The sequence below is a fragment of the Centruroides vittatus genome, unplaced genomic scaffold, assembly GCF_030686945.1.
Source record: "Centruroides vittatus isolate TY-2023 unplaced genomic scaffold, ASM3068694v2 scaffold_752, whole genome shotgun sequence".
NCBI lineage: Eukaryota > Metazoa > Arthropoda > Arachnida > Scorpiones > Buthidae > Centruroides > Centruroides vittatus.
Genome location: NW_027122716.1, coordinates 2,883,242 through 2,908,305, shown reverse-complemented (window position 1 = coordinate 2,908,305; position 25,064 = coordinate 2,883,242). Strand labels below are relative to the sequence as shown.

The window sequence follows — 25,064 nt, the reverse complement described above, 5'->3', positions numbered from 1 at the left end:
ATATATTTTTTAAATATAGCTCTGCCCAGTGGACATTAAGAAGGCTTTTTAATTATGCCTATTATGAGTTCGGTCCTTCATAGGTTCATGAAAAATTCCCGAGGAGTTGCTCGTCCGGATTAGATCCCGGGTCTACCATAGGGGTAGGCTGATCTTTAAACGTTCTGCTATCCGACCCTTTATATTACCGATTTGGAATATTGCACTTCAGGAATTTTTAATTGCTGGTTTCTAATGTTGTGAACCTTACAGTGAATACATTCGTATCGAAAAAATTAGTAACAATAAATTGGTAACTGGTAGTGAATTGTTAAAGAATTTGTTTGAGAAAATCAGAAATTTTTAAATTCTTGAAATTAAATTTTAGTTTCTGAAAGGAGAAATGAATTAACATTGACGTAATCTACGTTTATAAATGATATCAAAGACATTATTACTTTTTACCTATAATAACTCTTGCTTACTTAGCAGTGAGTAACTGGAAACACCCAGTATGAAGCACGTCTCGGGGTAATACAGGTGTGGACATACTTTAAGCAGCTTCAGCCGATTCCGTGTTGACTAGATAAAATGGTTCATTCAAATGCTACGCGAAATGCTGGTACCGGTTGTGGTTCATAATGAAGTAACTAAACTCCTTCCGCGATATTATTACATAGATGTGGACTTATAACTACTTTTTCGCCTGTTGAGCTAACAACATGATTCGATATTCATTCAAGAATGTACACTATTGCTTAAAAGAAAATTAAGATTGTCGACCAATCAAAGGATGGAAGATACACGAGAAAATGGGCAATTTCGACTTATGGAAAATCCTATATTTTGTGCTCAGGATCTGTAAACAGGTAGTTAATGCAGTTCGACTTAGCGAGGCTTTACTGTACTGCTTTATCATAAAGGACTTGGGCTTCCGATTTACGTGGCAAAAGAACCAATTGTTTGGAGGAAGGAGGGCGAAACTTTATAAGTAATCAAGTGATGCAGTTATTATCGTATACATAGTTTCAATCCGAGCCGTGTTCAGTAACGCAAAATACTACATAACAAATTAGCAAGAAGGATGGAAAAAAGAATAGTTCTGTGTACTTCAGAGTCGTGTCCTGAGTCGTATTCAAAATGTTAGAAATAAAAAATGACTTTTCATTCATTGTAAATGTAATTTTATCATAGTTATAAAAGTTTATATTTATTTAAACAACTCGTACACCTATGTTCAATTGAGTAACCCTGACAGTAATGACGTAACAAAAAGACTACGTCACAAGCAGTATACAAAAAGTATGCTGACTAAGAATTTTGGAAGTTGAAAAAGTTAAGAATTGGTTAGAATATGAATTCGGCTTTACTGATCAAAGCTCTGGATACTTGATATAAATGATGTCCGCAACAGAAATATCAATATTAAAATCAGAAGAGACCTCCTGTAAGTTTAGGTTTAAATGTCACACGAAGAATTGTATATTATTTGAAGCTTTGTGTTTTCAGTCTCGTCAGAAATTAGTTTAATACGTAAACATTGTATACCAGTTTTGTCATTTGAAAACAGAGAAGAAACTATTTCAAAATGGTTATGCTGATATTAAACAAATGTAATGGAAAGTACACAACTTACATAGTTACTGTATATTAAAAATGTGCTAAGGATTGCCACTGTTGTATTTCACTATTGTTCCGTTACTTTTACAACCGTAACGCAGTATTGTTTAACCCGTTTTCTAATCTCCACAACTGACTGATGCCGATTTTTTGTAAAGTAACACTGAAACACATGACAGGTCCTTTCTTTGATAGCTTTGTTAGGATAGAGCGGAAGAGTTTTAAAAAAATGGCATTTTGCAATCACTACAAGTGACACAGTTGGCGTGGGGAAAAATTAATCAGTATAAATGTTCATTATACACAGATCTTATAACGAAAATATTAGCTATCGCCGTGAGATTTAGTTCAATCCACATATTAATACGGATCGGGACATCGCTCGCCATTCCTCATTCATGTTGAATGATCCCATTGTAGTGGCAGCTCATCCATAATTATGAACAACTATATAGCTTAAGTGTGCTAACGTCTTGCGTTAAATAATCAAGCATCAACCAGAACATAAAACATAATCAAACTGATAGAACTGCTTTCCTATAAATCTGATATCCTGTAAATGTTTTGAGACAGAACAGAAAACTTCTGAATGATAAAAATATCCTTTTTTTAAAATACATATCCTGTATTACATACTCGCGTTTCAATTAATACAGGAAATCAAATGATACTGATATTTTTATAATGAAGCACGTTTTATTGTAGTTTTTAATTGTTAAATATAATAATATAAAACGGACAGCAAATTATTTCCTTATGAGACTTTTAAAGTACGATGTTTTATTTTAAAATTTTATTTGGCCTCACATCACTTGCAAGACTCTTATTGGATGATCAGACTGTAAACTTGCTCCTCAGTGACCGAGTGGGTAAAAGCGTTGAACATTCGTCATGGGCCACGTGGAAGTTTTTTCGGATTTTCTTCACATTTGTAACACTTAAGTACCAGTTTCCCACAAAAGACCTCCCGGGAGATATATTTTCCTCGGCAGATCGCCCATGTGTCACGTTGCCGTTAACGAAAAACGATATTTTCAACTTTGCTTTCGGCTGAGATTCTGTCGAACTGAAAGAGAAAAACCCGAAAATTGCGGCATTTTCAGATAATGCGGAATCTGGGCTTATTTTACTGAAAGTGATGGCATTCGCAGCTACGCAAAGAAGCCAATTAGATGAACACTTACACTCCAGATATATATATTATTCTGTCATATATTAATTATTATTTACTATCAAAAAATGGCAAATATTCGACACTTCAGAATGAGATGTGGAATTGTTTCCATAGTAATTGGCTCACCACTAGCTTCTAACACCGAAAACTTGCAAGTGGGATCAAGTATTTGCTTTACACAATCAAATATTTCACAAACTGTGCGCGTAAAATGAAGGAAAATCCGCTATTTTTATAATCCAATATTAAGATAACATATACGACAGGAGTACCAACATTTTCTCTCATAAATGTCTTATTTGGTAGAAGACACTGTGAAGCAAATTTAACTGCTGTCTAATTCAGTCCTTTCACTAATCCGGCACTCGAGTATCCAGGATTCTCTCCAGTATAATTGCCTATGCGCTTCCGTTTACATGAAATTGTCGTGTCACATATACTGTTTCCTAGGGATTTCATTTCTGTGTACAGTATTACACTTCAGCACTCCATATTATTGATTGCCCGCTTCCGAAAAGAATCGGTACCGCAGGGCGCAGGTCACGCCTTAATTAATCTGGCACTATGGCCTGATCATCGAGAGTATTGTAATTCCTCAAAAGAGATCGTTATATAATTCCGTACATATTTTTCCAAAGTACTTTAATTATAACATTTAAGTTTTGCTCCATTCCTTTTGAAGTTTCTTTGGAATTCTCTTCATAAGATTTTTGATATTATTTCCTTCAATCTTTTCCATTTCAAAGAAAAATCTTTATGTCTTTTGCTGTTTTTTCTGTTGTTTTTAGTTTACTTTTTACAAGAGACCAAAATCTTTCTATTGGTCGGCATTGTGGTACTTTTGGTGGATTCGTATGGACTCCGTACTTTTCCAGCCAACTTCTTGTGGATTTTGCAGCGTATTGTTGCCAAATCTGTCAAAAACAAAGTACGGCCACCACGATTTCCTAAAAAAATAAGACTTTTAGACGTTCATTAATATAAATCTCAGTGCTAATATTTCCTTTTGTCACAAACGACAAACTTTTCGAAATTTGTAGCTCTTGCTGGATTTTTTTCAGCCATTTGCTTTTCGACGGTCTGTCATTTATTATTTAAAACAATAGCACAGTTACTTTAATAAAACTGATGATAACGGAATTCTCATTTCTAATTATTTTAAATTGTTGTTATGACAACAAACTGAGTTATAAATAATAAACAAAAAGTTAACGTCTTTTGAATTTTATGGATTTCTATCGTTACATTCCTTAATTAAAATAAATTTAACCGTTAAATTATATAAAATGTAATACGTACTGTACATAATTTTAATAAACAGAAAGTTGTAATCGAATAACGAAAACAACAATAAAGGATTTTAAGATTCTTTTAATTGGATCTCGAAGATTAGCGGTGAAATAAAACGTGTGTAATTTGAATATTTTGAATTTTAACAATGAAAATTCAGGCACGTACGCTGAATTTCGCTAAGTAATTCGTCACCTTCACTGGTAGTAAAATGTATTAAATTATATTGAAAATTCTTCTCTTTAAACTTTAATTTATTTTATTTTTTTAACGAAAAATTCTGAAATGGAAGACATTTTTCTATGGTATTGATGAGTAAAAAACTAATTATAATTTAATGAAAAAAAAAATTTCTTTTGAATCATCTTGAAATTTTCATTTTATTATAATAGGTTGGCTGAAGATAATTGAGTTGTCTTTATTCCTCCTAGGATATATAAAGTGCACACTTTAATAATAAAACTGTGTAAGTTCAGAGAGGAGGATCTTCAATATTCAAAAACAGTAGTCTAATTATGACTTTTTTTATGACCTTTTTTGAAATCACAAAATGAGTATTTCATTCATTCCAGATAACTTCATTCTCATATAACAGTTTTTATAATGTTACTTTCTTAAATGTCACTTGATTTTTATTTGTTTAATTATAGTTAATGTTTATCCTATAATATATTTTTAAGTAATGATTTCATAAAATATTGAATAAGTTGATAATTGATTTTATTTATGAAAAAATTTTTAATATAATTTATTAAAAATTTAACACACAATGATCATTTTTTGGTCAATGTAAATTTACATCTTTTATACAAAAATAAATATATTATAATTAAAATATATCCTGATTAATACATATATATATACATAAGATGTTGTGTGACGGAAATTGCTAGTTGAATTTAGCATTTTTTCTCAAGAAATACCACAATGAGGCAGACAGTAGTGCCGTCAATGTAATCATAAGTGATGTAAATATGGCATACGGAAATTTACCCTGTCGAATAAAAAATTTAATTATTTATATTTTATACTACTGTATTTAAGAAAATAATTGATTTATATGAAAGATATAAATTCTGTTCTTTACATCATGTGAAAAACATCTGATATAAAGAACAGTTGGTAGAATTCTTTAACAGTAAGTAGCAAAATTTATTTTAAACTATTATATCAATTAGAAAGTTAAGCGGTTTGGTTTAACATTGAAGAAACTAGTATATTAGATTGTTATATAACACTTGAAAGATTCTTCTTGTTCTTTAACACCTCTCAAAATATTATCATCGGCGTTTTTTACATTTGGATTGCACGTAAGGGAAAATATTTGAAACGAATTGTACAATCCAATCCATTAATTGTAAGTAAGATACAAACAACAATTTTCCAGTATTTAGCACACCGATTAAACACTTTATCTATGTTAACATTGACAAATTGTTCTGCCATAACAGATAATTTTTTGGTCCATCTGATATACTTGTCAGCAACATTAACTTAATTTTTTATATTGTAACACCATAAACTTTGTATTTAAATTAACAACAGCTGTAACACAATTTCATGAATCAAATGTATCTCTACATTGTCTACATCACTGCAAGGAATAAAATAATTTTTTCATCTTTGAATAATTTGAAAAATTTTTAAAGACATTCTCGTACCACTAAAAAACATTACAGAGAACACTTCACAAAACTCTCAAATAATATATGGAATGGAAATGTACATATCTGTTCCATATATGTAAAATTGTCAACAGCACCAGGAATCAATGAAACTTTTTTTTATAAATAGTCTATATTTGGACTAAGGAGACAAAACCTAAGTGTAGCTTATCAACAAATTCTATTAACAAATCTTTAAATTTTTGAACAAAAAATTGAACATATTATAATCATTTAAATATATGTTCAAAAATAAATATAAAAACAAGTGGGTGAGTGAACTTAACAGAGAGCGAAGCCTCCATAGTATGTGATAAAGTTAGTAAGTGATTAATGGATTGAGACCTTGCAAGATCCAAATCCTATCATGTGACACCACCGTCTTTATTTCACGATTTAATTTTCATCTTGTTTAATGTTGCCTGTGTACTCTAGTATCAAAATGAAATTTTATTATTACTTTTTCAATAATTTCATTTTTTTATTGTCCTCTTTGGAACTAGATAATTTAAAATCTCATTCTCTCTCTTGGTTAACTGATTTTAAAGAAATAACTAGCTCTTTGGAAAGGAAAAACGTTTAAATTTTTAGTTCTTTTGCAGTTGCTTTCATTTTAAAAAATATATATAAATACATATTTAGGCTGATTGCAATCTCCAGCAGATGGCATTAAAAATATAATGCTTTTTCTATGGAAAAATCCTCAAAAACTGAAGCAGATATTTATTCTTCAGTTTAATCAAATTTTGTAATTAATAGAAATATAGCTCAAAAATTTAATACAAAGTTTTAATAATTCTCTTAAATTTTTATTAATATTTAACTATAAGCATAAATAGAAAGCTCTAGAATAAACTGATACATCAAAAACTTATACTTATTAATTCTTTAATAGAAATACTTAATAGTTACATCTCATTTATTTTAAATATTAAAAGTGATAAAGAATAAGGTAAAAATTACACAAACATAAGTATTTATATTTCGATTTTTGTTTCAGTTTTGAGAGATGAAAAAAACTATTACTCAGAAAGATTATGATGATTAATTATATATTTCCATTAAATGATTTAATTTATGAAACATATATTAGATTTAATGTCATAATCTAATATAAAAACTGAACTGGAGTCAGATTTTCAAATTTTGGACATATTTTATGAACAAAATAAAATATACTGCAGAAAGTAAAGAATGAAGCACATATTTATCAGAATTTTTTGAAATATTTATACAGTAAATCCTTAAATACACTTTAAAATATATTTATCTATTGCATAATACAACCACCATAACAAACTCAATAATTATAAACAACACCCAAATAAAAACCAAATGCTAGTTGAAAGCTGATGAAAACATTTGTAACAAACAAATGATTACAAACAACGCTGATGAAAATGTTTATTAGAAACATTTTCATCATCTTTGGTAACGTTTATAAAACATTAAAAAAAAGTAAGATTTATCAAATGTTTGAAAACATTTGGTAAAGTTTCTTACTTTTCCAAATTCCAGTAAAAAAAGCAATATTTTTACTGGAATTTGGTTTAATTTGTATGTTATATCGATTGTACTAGTAATACTTACTATTCAAACACCAGAATTGATTTTTTTTTTAAATATATTAAGAAATTGCACTTTTTAAAACTGCATTAAAAGAATGAAAAAAAAATTTTTTTTGTATAATTATAAATAATGACAATGATGATACTTCAAAGAGAAAAAGTTGATATTATTGTCTTACTGAAATACAGTAGAGAGTCGTTAATCCGAATCAATTGGGGACTGGAGTTGTTCGGATTAGTGATTTGTTCGGATAACTGATTATGTAGGAAAAAATATATTAACCTGTCCGATGTTCAAATTTTCCTCTGTTGAGTGTCGCTTTGTGTTGAATATTTCTCCATTGCGTGTCGCTTCGTGTTGAATTTTCGTCAATTTTAAGCCTAACGAAAATTTTTATAATAATAATTGAGGCTATTGTATCATTAAAAATTATTTCTTTATTTTGTACAAAGAAAATAAATATATTAAAGAATATAAAAACATGAAAATTATAATTTAGAAGTAAATCTAGTACCAAAAACGTTCGATTCAGCATGACACAGTCCGACTGAAAATTGTTTGGATAACCGGCGATTCGGATTACCGGGGTTTGGATTAACGACTCTACTGTACTTCCATTAATCCCATCATATTTTCTATTTTAAAATAATAATTACACAAAAGTACTAATAAAATCCAACCTATAAATAATTAATGTACAACTTTTTCCTTGAGTTATTTATAAAAATAAGTTTAAAAAACAAATTTTGTTTTTGAAAAATTATATATCTGCATTGATAGTACTTTGCTTCAACATTGTTAGCTGGAAAATTTAGAAATAATGATAGTAGTTTATCTGTGTGTAATGGTTATAAAGTTTAAGATGTAGTTTATCTTGAACAATATGTTTACAATAAATAAATTTGTATCTCACAACATTTATACATTTTGTGATTCTTCATAGTATATTAATTGAGGCAGTGTGTTACAAAGCCTCTTATATATGGCTTACGGAACTGTGTTCATTCTCAAGATTTGATTGACCAATTTTGATTAAACTTTGCCATTTTCCATTAATCAAATGAGAATTCAAAACTCTAATAAAAAATGGAGATCCTTGACTTCGTTTTTGAAATAAGTCTCTGTAGCTCAGGTGCAAGGATTGCCAGTCTGTGCCAAGCAAGTATAAGGATGTGCAAGTGAGCAAGTGTAAGGATCATGTCTTTCTTTTTAGTTCTGCCTCAATTCTACCATGATACAACAAAGTTGTGTGATGCCCTAGTTTATTCATTTTAACATTAGAAGACTTATCATTTAATTTCTATATAACTTATTTGAATAGACAGTTTTGGTTTCAATACTTCAATAGTCCAATTTCCTAATACAAGAAATGCTTTCAGTTTTAGTGTTCCATAAGTGCGATAATTTATTAATATGAAATAAATTATAATAAATCAATTACATTCAAAATACAGTAAATACATTTATACCAATCACTCATAAAAAACATGAATTATTAAAAAAGTAATTGTATTAGGTTAGGTTATTGATGTGAGCCCGCAGGTTTTCAGGGTGTAAATTCGAGAGTTAAAAAGGGGTTCATGACCCGCAAGTTCAATAGGAAATTGATCGGATGTTGATTACACATCTGATCCGATCAGAAAGAGAAAACAAAAATCCAAGTCATTGCGATCAGATCAGAAAGAGAAAACAAAAGTCCGTCATCGCAAGTCAGCAAATTAGTCATCGAGCACTGAATAATAGACTGGCTCAGTGCCAACAACAATGGTATAAAAACCCGATCGACTCTGGAAAGAGAGCGATCGTCCAGGAAGGTCTGAATCCAGTGTCTCCAGTCCCGGACATAAGACGGATCCAGCTTCCATAGTCCAGGAAGTCGTCACATACAGTCATCAGACCACATATTAAGGTATATCGACTTTGTAAACTCTCTCCCCCTAGAAGTTAGGCACGTGACCACTTATTGGTTAGATCGCAGTTAGCGATAGGGATATTTTATCCGCATTTTAGCAGTAGTTATCTTTATATCTTTATTGTATGTTCGCTTTTGTTATTTAATAAACCTTTATTGTTATTCGTAAAACCTGTCTTTTGTCAAAGGAAGGACGCCTGTCGACTTACTGACGCACCTCCCCACTCACTTTTTGCCCTCCTAGCCATCCAACGACAACGAGGTCCGGTTTTACCAACCCGTGCAGCGTAAGTGGTCAGCGAGGTTCCCCCTGACCCTCTGCTTATCTCACATTAAAATAATTGCATTAACATATGCAATCATTTTAATAACATAACCTAATCTAAAACTGACAATTTTAATATTTAAATTATAATCATTTTTATTTCAGTATTAGACATTTTTTCAATTCTTGTGATATTAAAATTATTTTATTGCAAACTTTATATCTGATTAAAAAGTAACAACCTAAAGTACATAAAATATGCAAAATTTACTGATATATAAAATATAATAAATGTTAAATCATGGACATGCATAGAGGATTACATTATCAAATGCATAGTTTTGGAACAAAACACAGACAAAAAATCAGAATAAATCAAAAATTTATATTTATGTTACAGAATTATATCTATGAATTGTATGTATATACTAAATTAATAGTATAAAATCTAATAATTGCCACTCCACTGACTTTAATAAAATTTTAAATAATATCAATAACAACTATTATAAAAAAGCATCTTCTTTTGAAAATTGTTGAAACAAATATCTCAAATACCATAGTAGAGATAACAGATACTTATCACACTGCTAATGGCATTAGCAGTATGATAAGTCTCTATTATCTCTACTGTGGTATTTGAGATATTAGTTTCATCAATAACATCTTTTTATTCATTGAAAACTAGAAAAACATTCAAAACTTAGAAGAAAAAATACATAGAAGTTTTAGCAGTTTTTTTCTATAAAAAGATGTGACAGTGTGACAGATTTTGAAAATTGAATGATTATAAACAATTATAGTGAAATATTATTATAAAAATAACAGCCCTAACATGAAACAGGATTGCAATTATTATCCTAATCCAAAAACAAAAATTAAATTTATGATGTGACACATCATGACAGATATTTCAAATTGGAATCAAGAATTGTATATGTAAAAATATTTGTAATTTGAACTTTTTTCCCTGTATCTTAAAAAGCAAAAAATGCTTAATTCAAGCAAATTAGATTAAAGTAAAAATCCTTTCAACTTAAAATAACTAATATGGAAATTCAGAATTGAGAAATTATGTATGTAATTTCTCAATTTCCATATTAGTTATTTTAAGTTACAAGACAAGCTGTTGTAAAAATCCTTTTAAGTATTTATATATAGAATGTAACGAATGATAAATTAACTTGACATATAAACTATTTAGTACTTTTTGACCTAAAAATAGCATTAAGCATAAAGGAATTGAAAGTTCTTGATAAATACAGTAGAGCGTCGTTTATCCGAATCAATTGGGGACTGGGGTTGTTTGGATAACTTATTTTTCGGATAACTGATTTTGTACAAAAAAATATATTAACCTATCCCGTGTTGAAATTTTTCTTTGTCGCATGTCGCTTTGAATTTTCGTCGATGTTAAGCCTAACGTAAATTTTTTAAAATAATAATCGTGGCTATTGTATCGTTAAAAATTATTTATTTATTTTGTACAAACAAAATAAATATATTGAAAAATATAAAAACAAAAAAATTATATTTTGGAAGTTAATCTGGTATCAAAAATGTTCGATTCAGCGCAACACAGTTCTACTGGAACGCTTTTGGTTAACAGAGGTTTTGGTTGATTGGCTTTTGGATAAATCGATAATTGATGCTCTACTGTAATACAGTAGAGCATCAATTATCCGACTCAATTGGGGACTGGGGTTGGTCGGATAATTGAAAAAACGGATAACTGAAAAGTATGAAAAAATACATTATTAGTGTAGTGTATTAGTATATTAGTGTATCCTATGTAATAAGCATATTAGTATATCTCTATTAACCTACTTTGTGTTGAATTTTCATTGATGTTAAGCTTAACAAAATTTTTTTTAAAAATAATAATCGTCATTAAATTATTTCTTTATTTTGCATAAAATAAATACAGAAATAAAGAAAAAATAGAAAATTAAGCCTGGTTTAAATACTGGCCTCCTTTTCACGGTGGAGCCGGTGTTTCCAGCTAAAACACGCAAAAATTAGCAAAAATAATATTAAAGTAGCCAAGACATAACCAAATATTGTAGCGCCATATCACTAGTGGACATTTGAATTTGCCGACTAGAACACGGTCGGTTAACCGATGTTACGGTTGATCGGAGGTCGGATAATCGATGCTCTACTGTATTAAAATTGTGTAACTCAAAGCAAAGGATTTAATTCATTCTCAGTTTACATGTGCCACTTTCATTTTTCAAATGAACTATCTGATATAAACATCCAAACCTAATTGTTATGTATTAAAGCCAAAGGATTGTCAAATTATAACTGGCTGTATTACTATTACTGTTAATTATATATTAAGTAATTTGGTATTGTTTGACAATTATCATTTAATAATAGTGGTAGTAATACAGCGTGATATAATTCAGTAGTCCTTTGACTTTAACTGTCTATCATTAATAAATGAGTAATAACGTACAACTTTGCAACTGTATAGAACACTTATAATTACATAATTTAGCAATTTGTTTATTAAGTATTATAGAATAATTTAAAATAAATCTAAATTCAATTTCAGAATATAAAACTTGTACCTACCTCTCTCATACATCTATAACTATAATAACCTGGTAGACATTGACAAATTGCTAAACCAGGGCCATCATGAATACATTGTCCATTTTCAGAGCAATACACTGAAAAATATTTTGTAATTTAAATAAATTTATTTTCAATCATTTTAATTTAAATACTTTATGTTGTATTTCAAATACTTATAATGTAAAAATGAAAAAGCATTTATTTCATGTACAATAAATAAAATACACACATTTAATGCTCAGTTATGCAGTAAATGGTTCCTGGATGATCATCAAATTGACAATGAGAAAAAAAATACTACTTAAACATTTTAATATCCCAGAAAATTCATATAAGTATTGATAAATCTGTATAAGAAATATATTGAAACATGAAAGAACATGCATTATATAATATAGTAAGATTTTCTTTTAATCTTAGGGCTGATTGTAACCACTTTGGTTATGTATTTGATCTCCAGCAGATAGCATTAAAAATTTAACGATTTTTCTATAGAAAAATCCTTTTCCAATAATTCTTGAAAATAGAATCAGATATAACCAAATAGTGTTTTATGTTAGAATCCTATTTCATTATTCTATTAACTTATGGTTCAGGATTTTGAAAATCAAATTTGTTAATGTTCTATGAATCTTTAAAGTTATAGAAAATTGTATAAAAATTTAATTTTCAAAAAAAAAAAAAAAAAAAAAAAAAAAAAAAAAAAAAAAAAAATGTAAAATTTGGGCTTGGCACACTTTAGAATTGAATCATATATAAATTACTATATAGATATATATATACAGGGTGACAATAATTAACCCGTACAAAGTTTGTAGCAATGCTGCACCTGAACTTTTACATACTATTGTTTAATTCTCCATGATTTCCTGCCCGTGTAGATGTACTTTCGATGTAATAAGGGTTAGTTCTTTATTTTTTTAATGGTGTCGAACAAATGTTGTGCAATTTTGGAGCTATTCCGGCAAGGAAAGCATCAATGTGAAATTGTTCGTCTGCTCGGTGTTCCAAAAATGACAGTCTCAGATGCAGTTCAGCAATTCAAGGAGCTTGGCCACAATGGTGACCGTCCCGGACGCGGAAGAAAGCACACTGTCAACACGTCTAGGAACCGCAAGATCATCACAAAGCGAGTTGACTGACATGCGAAGGTCTCCATGAGAAAAATTGCTCGTGAGATCAGAATCAATCGCGAATCGGTGCGGTTAATGGCGAAAAAGGAACTCGTACTCAAGCCCTACAAGTTCCAAAAGGTTCAGCTCCTCACCGATGAAAACAAGTGCGTGAGACTCCAAAGATCCCGTTAACTCAAGCGTCGGGCCGCAGGTCGACAATGGGAGTGCATTCTCTTCACAGATGACAAGCTTTTCTCCGTACAACCATCAAAACGACAGGAACTGGTCCGCGGGGGCTCCTGGAAGCTCAGTCGTCATCGAACATCACAAAATCCAATGTCAGTCATGGTTTGGGGCGGAATTTGTGCGAGCGGCAAGACACCCCTTGTTTTCGTCGATCAAGGGGCCAAAATCAATCAAGATGTGTACCACCATGACATTCTCGAGGCTGTGGTACTTCTGTGGGCTCAGCAGCATTTTGTCAGTGCGAAATGGACGTTTCAGCAGGACTCGGCGCCGACACACAGGGCGAAGAAGACTCAGGAGTGTGCAAGGCTCATTTTCCCGATTTCATCTCGTCTGCGGAATGGCCACCGTACTCGCCGAATCTGAACCCAATGGACTACAGTGTGTGGTCCATTTTGGAGGCCAGGGCCTGTTCTAAGCGCCATGAAAGTTTGGAGTCGCTGAAGCAATCCTTGCGCTGGGAGTGAGACAAACTGTCTCCAGAAGAGTGCGGCCCATCGCTGAGAATTTCAAAACGCGTTTGGGGCTCTGCATCAAAGCAAAAGGAGTCCACTTTGAAACTGGCTGAATATCTGATTAATACGTAAAGTATTGTCACTGTTATATGCTGTTGTTTTGCTAATTTTCATTTCTTTAATAAATTTACGATACAAAAAACTTGTACGGGTTAATTATTGTCACCCTGTATATATGTGTGTTGTGTGTGTGTGTGTGTGTGTGTACACATTTTTCAATTAATAGTAATTTTTATATCTTTGCCAAGTAACTCATTTTATACATTCTATTCCATTTAAAGGTTGACAAACATATATAACTTCATATTTTAAATTTATAATTTTAAAAATATATGTAACTCATTTGAAGAGTTGGCTAATAATTACAGATAAACATTTTCATAATTTAAAAGGCAAAGTAAGTTAAATATACTTTTAAGATAATAAACTACTTCATTTATTTACAAGTACGTACATATTTACATATATAAGTATAATTGTGTTTTTCTATAGAAATGTAAATACTTTTAAAATTAATATTTACTCATACATAATCAATTAATTTTAAAGCCAACCACCTGATTACACTGGGTTACTTTTAATTTTATTTTATGGCTTATACAAAGCAAAAGCCATAAAATTATCAAACAGTTGCTGATACAATCACAAATACTTTTTAAAGCACAACAGCATTTATGTAATTTAATTTGTCATGTAATGTTTTTACGCACGTTTATAATTTAAGACAACACATGTTTTTGTACTAGAAATATCTTTTGTATTTTGTTTTGACTGAATCAATTTCTTTCCTAATTCCCAAGGTTACTGTAAATGAAACTGACTGAAGTAACATCAAAACTCTTTTAACATTTTTACTCAAATAAACTTTAACACCTGAAAAAGGTCACTTGAAGATTAAAGTTTTTCCATGTCTTTTCATATTGAAGAAAATATCTAGCTTACCAATTTTTTTCTAGCATTTCTTTGATTTTGAATTTCAATAGCTTAATCTAATTTGTGTCAGATATAATAAACAAAGAAAATTTTATTTTAACAGAATAAACTTTACTCATATATCAAAAACAAAATATGATAAGATAATTTGATATAAAACTTTACTGGACAAATAAGATTGCTATTTATGATTAATAAAAAAATCATATGACTAAACATGAAAAGAATGTTTGTAAAGAGTCAATTCCAAACTGTTCTATTTTGTTTGGGGATTATTTTTAGTTCATTTTTCTATTTATTTTGAGGTGTTTAGACTACTCCATTTCTCCAAACAAAATTCTAATAATGTAATCAAACACTATGAAAGGAAGATAAATGGCAAGTTTTTATATAAAACTGTTAAATGATAGCTTAATTCTAAAATATAAATATTTTTATTTTTTTCATTTAAAAATCTTGTCCAAGTTGTAAAAATGTACAGTAGCAGAGACCAGTCCATTTACTTGGTGATGGGACCAGATTGGTTGTTGAATATGTGACCATTTTTGGTAATACACAGTGATACCTTTTTAGTATTACAAAAAAGGGACTCTTGAACTTCATAAAACTTCCAGAGCCGTAACTGAGTATTATGCATTGCCCAGTTGAGATATATCAAATAAGCTGTACATTTATCAGTAATAAAGAATATATTTATATAATTTCATATATCGTATAGTCCCAAGGATTATTTACATATTGAAATAATGGCCAAACAAACAATTTTGGGTCAATTAAATCTTTTATCCTTTTTTAAATTCCAGCCAGAGACAAATGGTAGAACAACTTGAAGATAAACAATTCTTCATAAAAATGACTGACAATATGACATTAAAAAACATATACTTTATACACTTGATGCCAATGTTTTCTTGTAGGATCCGACACCAACAACATGCAGTACTAAAAGTTTTCACAATATCAATCTGATTGCAGTTGCATTTAAACACCACTCTGAAGTCCCTTGGTGGAAATTTGGGAATTAAACAATATTTACATAAGAGATAAGGAAAAAAGATTAAAATAGAATAAAAAATTTAATTGACCTAAAATTGTTTGTTTGGCCATTATCATTTCAATAGAATATATTTATGTTAAAACAACAATTTTTAATTTCTTTTTCTATATTGATATAGCAATTAATTTAAGTTATAATTAAAATTAATTTAAAATCAATCAAAAATTAATACCATCACAAGTATCATTTTGTCCTTGACAATAATTTCCTTCCTCTGTATCATTCCAGGCAGAAACATTTCCAGGACATTCACACTTTGATGGCAAATACCTTAAAAAATAAATAAAATAATAATAATATTTTTAAATTCCTTAATTAAAAAAAATACTCCTACATTAAAAGTTGATCCTTACAATAAAGTGAGATTTACGAGTCCTTTAAAATATTCTTTAGAACAATTCTGTATTGGATTATCAGATAAATCTCTGAAAAATTATTAAAAGTTTAGAATATTTATAATTTAATATTGATTTCATAACAATAAATTATACTTACAAATATTCCAAACCAGAAAAATTTGTTAATACATCATCTAAGGTTTTTAAACTGCAATTACTCAGATCCAATCTGAAAATAAATATTTTATTTTTTGATATTTAATTTGATTAAAAAAAATTAAATTGCTATTCAGCACATACCCAATAATTCCTCTTGTACTATTACAACACCGCCCTTCTACAAGACTATCTTTACAATACTGTTCAAATTCTTTGAAGTGTTTTTCAGTCGACGTTCCATCACAAATTTTGACAGAACACTAACATTATAAATAATAAAATAATTATTATGCATATATGCATGTAATCAATATTATCAATATTATTTATACAGGGTATCCCATCAAGACTGCTTAAACTCTGCAGAGTGAGAATCATCCCTCAGAATACATAAAAATATGACCTAAGAACCATACCTCAACCATCAACCATCCATAGTTTTTGAGAAAAATGCAAAAGCAAAAGTATGATATCACATCCAGTTCATGAAAAAAAGGCTTTATTGGAAACACTAACATCCGTGCTTACATAATGTCATATCAAGTATCGATATCATATGCAGTGCTCAAAATGACCACTGCAAACATAGAGGCACGCATGCGTACACTATAGAATGGCTGACTGCACACGATCCAGTAGCATATTGTCCACAAAAGTGAATGTAGCATGAAGACAAGCAACCAAATTACTTTCTGTAGTCTTCAATAGTCACAATAACCACTCATGGTTATTGTGACTGTTGGCCAGAGTCCAATCCTCATGCAATCAGCTCACAGAAACATCAGGTCCACTGGTCTGTAAATGGGTGAATCGGCATACTGGGAAATTACATTACTGGACCATATCTGTTGCCTCAACGTCTCATGGTATGTTCATACTTGGTATTTCTCCATGTACTACTAACTGACTTCTTCAATGACATATCCTTATCAGCAAAACATGGCATATGGTTCCAGCAAGAAGGAGCATTGGTTTATAGATGATTGGTTGAATATGAAATACCCAGGTAGCTGGATTGAACATTAAGACCCAGTTGTGTGGCTGCCATGATTGCCAGATCTTCCACCTTTGAATTTCTTCCTGTGGGCCATCTGAAGGAATTGGTATATTGAACCCCAATTACTACAGAAAGCATCTTGGTTGCCTGTCTTCATGCTGTGTTCACTTTCGTAGACAATACAATGCTGGATTCTGTGCAGTCAGCCATTCTATGGTGCACTTGCATGCCTTGATTATTCATGGTGGTCATTTTGAGCATCTTCCTATGTAAACATAATGTTGTATTCAGGTACTGATGTGTTTGTATTTCTAAAAAGCTTATTTTTCATCCACCGGACGTGACATCATACTTTTGTTTTCGCATTTTTCTCAAAAACTACGGATCATAGAGGTATGGCTCTTGGGTCATATTTCTATGTATTCCAAGTAGAGATTCTTGCTCTGCAAAGTTTATGCAGTTTTGATGGGACACCCTGTATATAACCAATCACAAGCTTGAAGTAAAGGTTATTTTGCTTAAAAATGAAATGTTTATTTTAAATGATTCAAAACTTATACATCTATATGAAATTATTCTAATTTTTCTCAATTGTTTTATAGAATTTTTTAAAAATACACATTTTACTAATTTTCTTCATGCGATTTTTTAATATTCTTATGAAACAATCAAATTACCTGATAATTTTTTTTTTACAATATTTTATAATGTATAAGATTTGGAAATTTTTTTGGCAAAACTACAAAGGAAATTATTTGTATTTTATGAAATTTATTGCTATTGAATCAATAAATTTCAAACAATACAAATAATTCCCAAACCAGCTCAAACCACCTGTTCAATTTGAATGGACCTGGTCTTACAAAATGTGCAAGTTAAAATGAATGGCAAGTTATTAGCCTATTTAACAAACCAATCAAATTTTTTTACAAAAATATGCAAAAAAATTTGATTGGTTCATTAAAATTTGCATAAATTTTAAGAACACAAGCATTTAGAGTCCTGTGCTCTTATGCAACATTGATCAAAAGTTGGTTCAAGCACAATTTAATGACACTAACCAATTTTAGTGGTTTGATCATCATATCTTTAATAGCTGTTGAGCTAGATTCCAAAAAGTCATATAAAACATCCTCTTAGATATACATTAGGCTTGCAACTTGGCAACCAATTATCAGATTATCAGCTGATAACTAGATATATGTCATTCTAACCACTTTGAAAACGTCTTCAAGATAAATATTTACTAAAGCTCTTTGGTTTAGTGATTTCAAAATTACAAGCATTTATTATGGTCAAAACTTGAGAAAATTTTGAAAATGTTTTTCCTTAGACCCTAGAATAGAGAAAAAACAATTTGTGCAATAGTAATGAAACTTTGTAAGAATGATGCTGGAAATATTTCCTTGATGGTACTTTTTTGTTTTTTGATATTGATCTTAATTCCTTAGTTAAATGCTTTAACGTAAAAACAATCATATTTGAAAAAATGCGTATCATGAAGAGCACTTAATTCTTTGCTAGAATCTGATACTAGTATATATGCTAGTAACAGATTCTAGCATGAAAAAGGTGTAAAGTAGAAATTCTCAAAAATTTTCCAGTAGTTTATCTTCTTCAAAGCATCAGGTTTAGCTCATGGTCAGGAAGATTAGTTATACGAAGAGCTAACATTCAAAATGTGTTTTATCACAGTTATTACAACTTTCTAGAGTAAATACCGGTATATATAAATATCACTTCTAAACCTTTAGATTTCCAGTAAGATACAAATATACCAATTGAACTAATGTTTTCGATCCTTTACCAAGATCTGCTTCAGATTCACTATCGTTCCAAATATGGAATGCCAAGTTTTCAAACGTTTTGAATACAAAATTAATTTTAACCAGTATGGAATTAAAAACAAAGATTTGAATGATGTGGTTGATAATTCAAGGACATATCATATAGGAATGCATCCCATTTACATGGGCAAATCAAATCCTTGAGATAGTCATTCTGCAATGCATGTTCCATCTGTATTTTCTATTTTCTGTCCAAAGAACACTGTACTAACTCACTCAACATGAATACAGGATTTATGTTTAGTTAGTTTAAAACAACAACACAAGTAAAACTCTGTACATTGTGATTTTACTAATGGGAAACCAAACTGGATTAGTGATTGAAAAAATGTATTCTGCATCCCTTTGGACAGTAGACCCAATGAACTTACCTCAGACTATGCACTTAAAAAAAAAATACAGAAAAATGCACACTTTACTTGAGTACAATTAACCGAGGAGAACATTATTTGATCCATCTATTTTATGGAAAAGATACTGACTTTGTGTGTCTAAATCTGCAAAATAAATATAGCTAACAGCAAGAAGCAATATAACTACAAAAGCTTTGGAGTGTAAAAGCCTCAGATCTCAGACGCTGGATGTGAATGTTTGGACTAAAAACATTTGAATGTATCCATTGTTGCCTAATGTGAATACAGGAGTTCAGTACCTCAACCTGGCAACAGATGATGATCAAGAAGTGGAAGAAATTCTTGATTTTGTAAATCAGAATCCTGAAATAAGTCCAAGAAGGTTAGTAATGCAGATGAATGTTGCTGCTGTGACTGTCTGGAGAATGTTGCAAAAACAATAGCTATAGTCATATTTGTAGTGTACAGAAGCCTTGTCACCAGATAACTATCTTATATGAATACAGTTCTGCCAGTGGTTCTTATAGAAGTGTATTATTAATCCTAACTTCCCAGCTTTTATACTATTCACAAATATGACAACTTTTATAAGAAATGGAATCAATCATTTTCATAATAATACATGTCCAGTACATGTTGGGCAGATGCAACTCCCTACATAATAGTTCAATCTTATTATCAACAGAGGTTCTCAATCAAATCTGGTGCAACATTTTGGTAATTACTTGTAAAAACACATGTACTTTCAAACAAGCTTACAGAAGCACACTACAGAAATTTCTTGAAAACCACTTGCAATTTTCTCAGATGACAAATCACTAATATTCCATCAAGGGCTGTACTTCATGCATAATGACTAAGGTTCGGATTTTTGGGTGCAGTTTTAGAATGGATTGAGTGCTCGTTTGGGTGCTTTTAAATGCTGCATTATTAAGACAAAAACCAACAAGATGTACTATATTTACAAACTACATAATTGTTTATTGCAATTTAGACATAAAGATGAGCATTGTAATTTACAACAGTAACCATTTCAATGTTCCTAAAAGTGAAGTTTTCTTGTTTGGAGGATAGAATGTCTTTATATAAGGAAAAAGATTTTTTTACTTCGACCGAGACTAAGGGGACATGTTTCAGTTTTACTCAGAATTCTAGTTCAGTGCAATCCAGAGAATACCCGTGATCAATTTGCTGATAAATATGTAATAATAGAACTGAAGAGGGGTGTTAAGCCCAAAATGCATATCCGTTCACACCAATAAACCAACCATTTTCCACTGAAAGTGTTTCCCGTGTGATATGTTCTCGACGGCAACATTGTGCTAAGAAAATACATTAATTAATAATATATTTAATCTATTATAATTTAATGTAAAAGTCCTTGAGTTGGCTATTGTTATTAACATGATAAACTTAATGAGTCTATTGTTATCAATTGTTAAATTTGATTAATGTTTAATCAATATTATGTATCAAAGAGATAAGATTTTATTTCATTTAATTATGATTGAAAATCTTATAATAAAATACAACTATTTGTTATTGCATTTTTGTCTTTGATTAATTTCCATCCAAAAAAGCTTGTCTTGTTCATCTGACCATTCTGCCTTTACTGTCTTCTAATTTAAGATGTTTATCCTTTATGTAAAATGCACATTTTTGTGAAAGCTTTTGATGCTTTATATTTGTTATTTGATTATTATTCATGATATTTTTATATTTATTCCAACTTCTAAATAGTGATTTACCCATGCCTATTAGAATGAGTAGATTTTTATGTTGTCCATATACATGGAATGTAATAACATTTATTGTTTTGATAAAATGGCCAAGACACTAAAAACAAACTTACAAAATTTTTTATAAATTTTCTAACGAGACAATATTCTTCATTTTGTCCTTTCTACACACCTCAGAAAATAAGTCTTATGGTGCAACCAACCTTTCTTTAGAGGCTTCTTATCTGTCTCAATATGTAAAATGTCAAATTTGTGCTCTGGTGATGGCACAATGAAAAAAATATATTTGATAAAATGGTGATATGAATGATAACAATTTGTGTTTATTATAACCATAAATAAGCCAATTCTACTGTATAAACATAAATGTACTACAGAAATACATTTTAATTGACTTTAAATTAATATATTCAATCTATATTGTTAAATATAATATACTTATACAAGATTAATTTGGAATATAATCTTCTGTTTTGTTTCATATTATTATTCTGATTATTGTTTAATTCTCAAATATTATCTATGTCAAAAGAAAAAAAAAACTAAAAATCATATCTATGTATCTATATACATTGTTTTATAGACAATTTAAAGCTAAATATGATCTTTGTCTATTGAAAACTGATAAAGAGTATTGCATTAAATAGTAATCTACTCTAAATTTGTTTTCTGATTAACAAGAACAAACTTTAATGTTTTTTTACTAGTTAAAATTGTATAAAACCAGTACTGTAACTAGGTAGGCCCTTGTCCCCTTTATCTTTGTAAATAAGTAAATGAAGGAAAAGTCAAATAATTACAGAAAAAATATTTGAATGTAATCTTGGAAAAAGTGACAAATACACTTATACGTGTGTACAGGATGGTCATAAAGTAACTTGACTAACTAATGGCAATTGTGGGAGTGCAGAAAGCAAGGAATGTATTGAAACTTTTGCAGGATAAGTATAAGGTGACATACTCATAGTACACAAAAATAGGGATAGAACACATGTTACAGTTATGGATAATATAACTATAATTTGAAAATTTCCAATACAAACACTAGGAATTTAAAAAGTCATGAGATTCTGCATGACAGAAAACAGCATAAAGAATTGAAATGGTGTGTTTAGAACAAAAAACAACAGAGATATTGGTGTTTGAACAATGGAAAGCAAGCGAGCCAAGACCCACGACGGAAGACCCATATAAATTCACAGATGCATTGGCAGCATTGTCACTGAAACCTACTGTGACGTCAGCTATGGGGTATAAAAGCATCTGTCTAGTGGAATTCAACAAAGTGCACACCCTCATCCACGAACAATTATGGGTCTTGGTTCACTTCCTTCACATTGTTCAAACACCAATATCTCTATTGTTTTTCATTCTACACATACTGTTTCAACACTTTATGCTGTTTTCCATCATGCAGAATCTCATAACATTGTGAATTCTTGTGTTTGTATTGGAAATTTTCACATTATTGTTATATTAAACATAACTGTGACATGTATTCTCCCTCTATTTTCATGTTCTTAATTTACTTTATGAACACCTTATACATACAATATGTAACAGTTGACTCTTCATCCACAGTGGTTTAGGAGTAAATTTAGTTGCATATTTAGTGTAGTCCCTCTAATACAATTCTAGTTTCACCACCACATAAAACTAATAACTTTCATAATTTGGGTGTACTATAGATTACTCCCTATGGAATTTCAGGACTTTGATTATATATTTGAACTCGGGGACCGAGACGAGTTCAACGGTACCCTATTTTTGGACCGGAGACGAAAAATAAAAAAGTTACCACACTTTTTAAGTTACCATACTTTTTTAATGCTCTCATGCAGACGGCACTGTAGTTGCTAGTATTGCCATCTTGCGTTAAAGTCTGCAAACCGTGACGTCGGACTACGGTCATCTCCCGAAGCGTTAAACACGCGATATGAGAGCGGAGAGAGCGACGCAACTTCCAATCATCGCGCGATCGCCATTTCGGTTAATGTTACTTATGGCAACGAACATGGAGGCCCGACTGACCTCTCGTATGGGCGCCACCACACGCCGCCATGTGCTAAACTAGTGATTGATTCACGGTAGTTCTTGAACAAAGTAAAAAAAGGGGGAAACATCTACTAAAGGCAATTTTAACGGCAAGCGACGGGACTCCCGATCGCGATAGCGAGGCCGACTTAGCGGAGAGCGACGCGACTCCCTATCATCGCGCGATCGCTGGAAAAAAGTATGATAACTTTTTATTTTTCGTCTCCGGTCCAAAAGTAGGGTATCGTTGAACTCGTCTCGGTCCCCTGAGTTCAGATATATACCCAAACTCACGAAATTCCATAGGGAGTAATCTATAGTATACCCCATAATTTTATTGTCTTTGTTACCATTGAGTATTGTATTTGATCTTGAAGGAATTTTAAGACAAATGCAAACTGTTTAAAAATTAATATACTGTATCTTCTCAATTCTAAGATGAATTTTTTAAATCCATTTTTACTGCCTGAAGTATAGATATGTCTTAGAATCAAAGGCATCTTATATTTGCAATCCAAAATTGACATTTGCAATTCTTCATGAAATATTTGCCTCCAAAGGTCAGTTTTTACCACAAATCAGTATACTGTCTATTCTCCACACTCTGTGTTGGCTATTGCTCATACCTTGGTGTCTGCGTGAGTGCAAGCCTCCACACCCCCGAAACTATATAACATCAAGTATTCCACAAACAGTCGAGCGAGTTACTCAAAGCAGGCATAGTCATACGAGCTAAATATTGATAGTTAAACGCAACAGTCGACGCAACTGCCAATCGCAGGCGACCCAGAAGTAGACCGATTTCGAGGGGTCGCATCTTGCAAAGAATCGCACGTAGAGGTATATGGTTCTATCAACGTTTTTCTCCTACGAGTACAGTCCATAGCTCCGACAAGGTCCCAACCATCTCATTCAGAGGCGTAATTTACAACTTGTGACTCAAAAACGTCGCCCTGTACAAGTTGTAAATGATTACCCTCTGTTTGCAACATATGATTGACTCATTCTTTTTTAAACTCAGTCTTAAACATTAAATATTTCCTATTTGCACTTAAATAAAATCTCAAGAAAATATATATAATGAAATTTACTTACTTCTGAAGATCCACGTACATTTAATAAATTAACAAAAATAATTAGTAAATAAAACAGTTGACTCATAGTTGTGGTATCATTAACTTTTGGTTGACAACTGAATATCTTATCTGTACACAACTTTGAGAACTTATACTCTCTTATCGCATTCCTAAGTATATTTATATCTAATTAATGTAATTTGACTTCCATTATTAAGTAGTTACAATAACATTTTAAAGGTATAAATCCAATATGTAATGACCTATCCTCTTCTTCGCTTAATTAAATTATTGCCTTGCTTACTTTTAAAGTTCATACGTTGACCGCTAGAGGCGATAGTTATGATCGGCTTTAATTTTCGTCAATAACGAAGCCGATATTAAATATTAATTCAAATTTATTTAGAAAGTTAGAATTTATAAATTTTTATATAATCTAAAACGTACATTTATTAATGTATTATGTATTGTAAATGTATTAAAAAAATAATTGTGTATTCACACAATTATTTTTTTAATACAATTTTTGACTCTTCTCAGAAGACACTGATACCGATATTCGCGATCAAGGATCAAGAGTTTGAGTTAGAAGTAACCAA

The 25,064-nt window shown here is 30.6% G+C and overlaps 1 protein-coding gene across 1 annotated transcript; it reads right to left on the bottom strand.

The window, feature by feature from the left end:
* Nucleotides 1-4,766: 4,766 nt before the first annotated feature.
* On the bottom strand, nucleotides 4,767-24,785 carry LOC136989651 (all-trans retinoic acid-induced differentiation factor-like). The gene is made up of 7 exons (XM_067287876.1): nucleotides 24,485-24,785; nucleotides 16,561-16,679; nucleotides 16,418-16,489; nucleotides 16,276-16,347; nucleotides 16,095-16,192; nucleotides 12,054-12,151; nucleotides 4,767-5,057 (listed from the first exon to the last, which is right to left on the bottom strand). Exons 1-7 carry the CDS (start codon nucleotides 24,548-24,550, stop codon nucleotides 4,953-4,955), a joined length of 630 nt encoding a protein of 209 aa, XP_067143977.1. The 5' UTR covers nucleotides 24,551-24,785; the 3' UTR covers nucleotides 4,767-4,952.
* Between the last annotated feature and the right edge of the window lie 279 nt (nucleotides 24,786-25,064).

Excerpts from the sequence above, each read along its gene's own strand:
- LOC136989651 (XM_067287876.1), bottom strand. The coding sequence starts at position 24,550 with ATGAGTCAACTGTTTTATTTACTAATTATTTTTGTTAATTTATTAAAT. Across the intron at positions 16,490-16,560 it reads AGTACAAGAGGAATTATTGG|ATTGGATCTGAGTAATTGCA; the intron begins GTATGTGCTGAA and ends ATTTATTTTCAG. Across the intron at positions 12,152-16,094 it reads ACAAAATGATACTTGTGATG|TGTATTGCTCTGAAAATGGA; the intron begins GTATTAATTTTT and ends AATATTTTTCAG.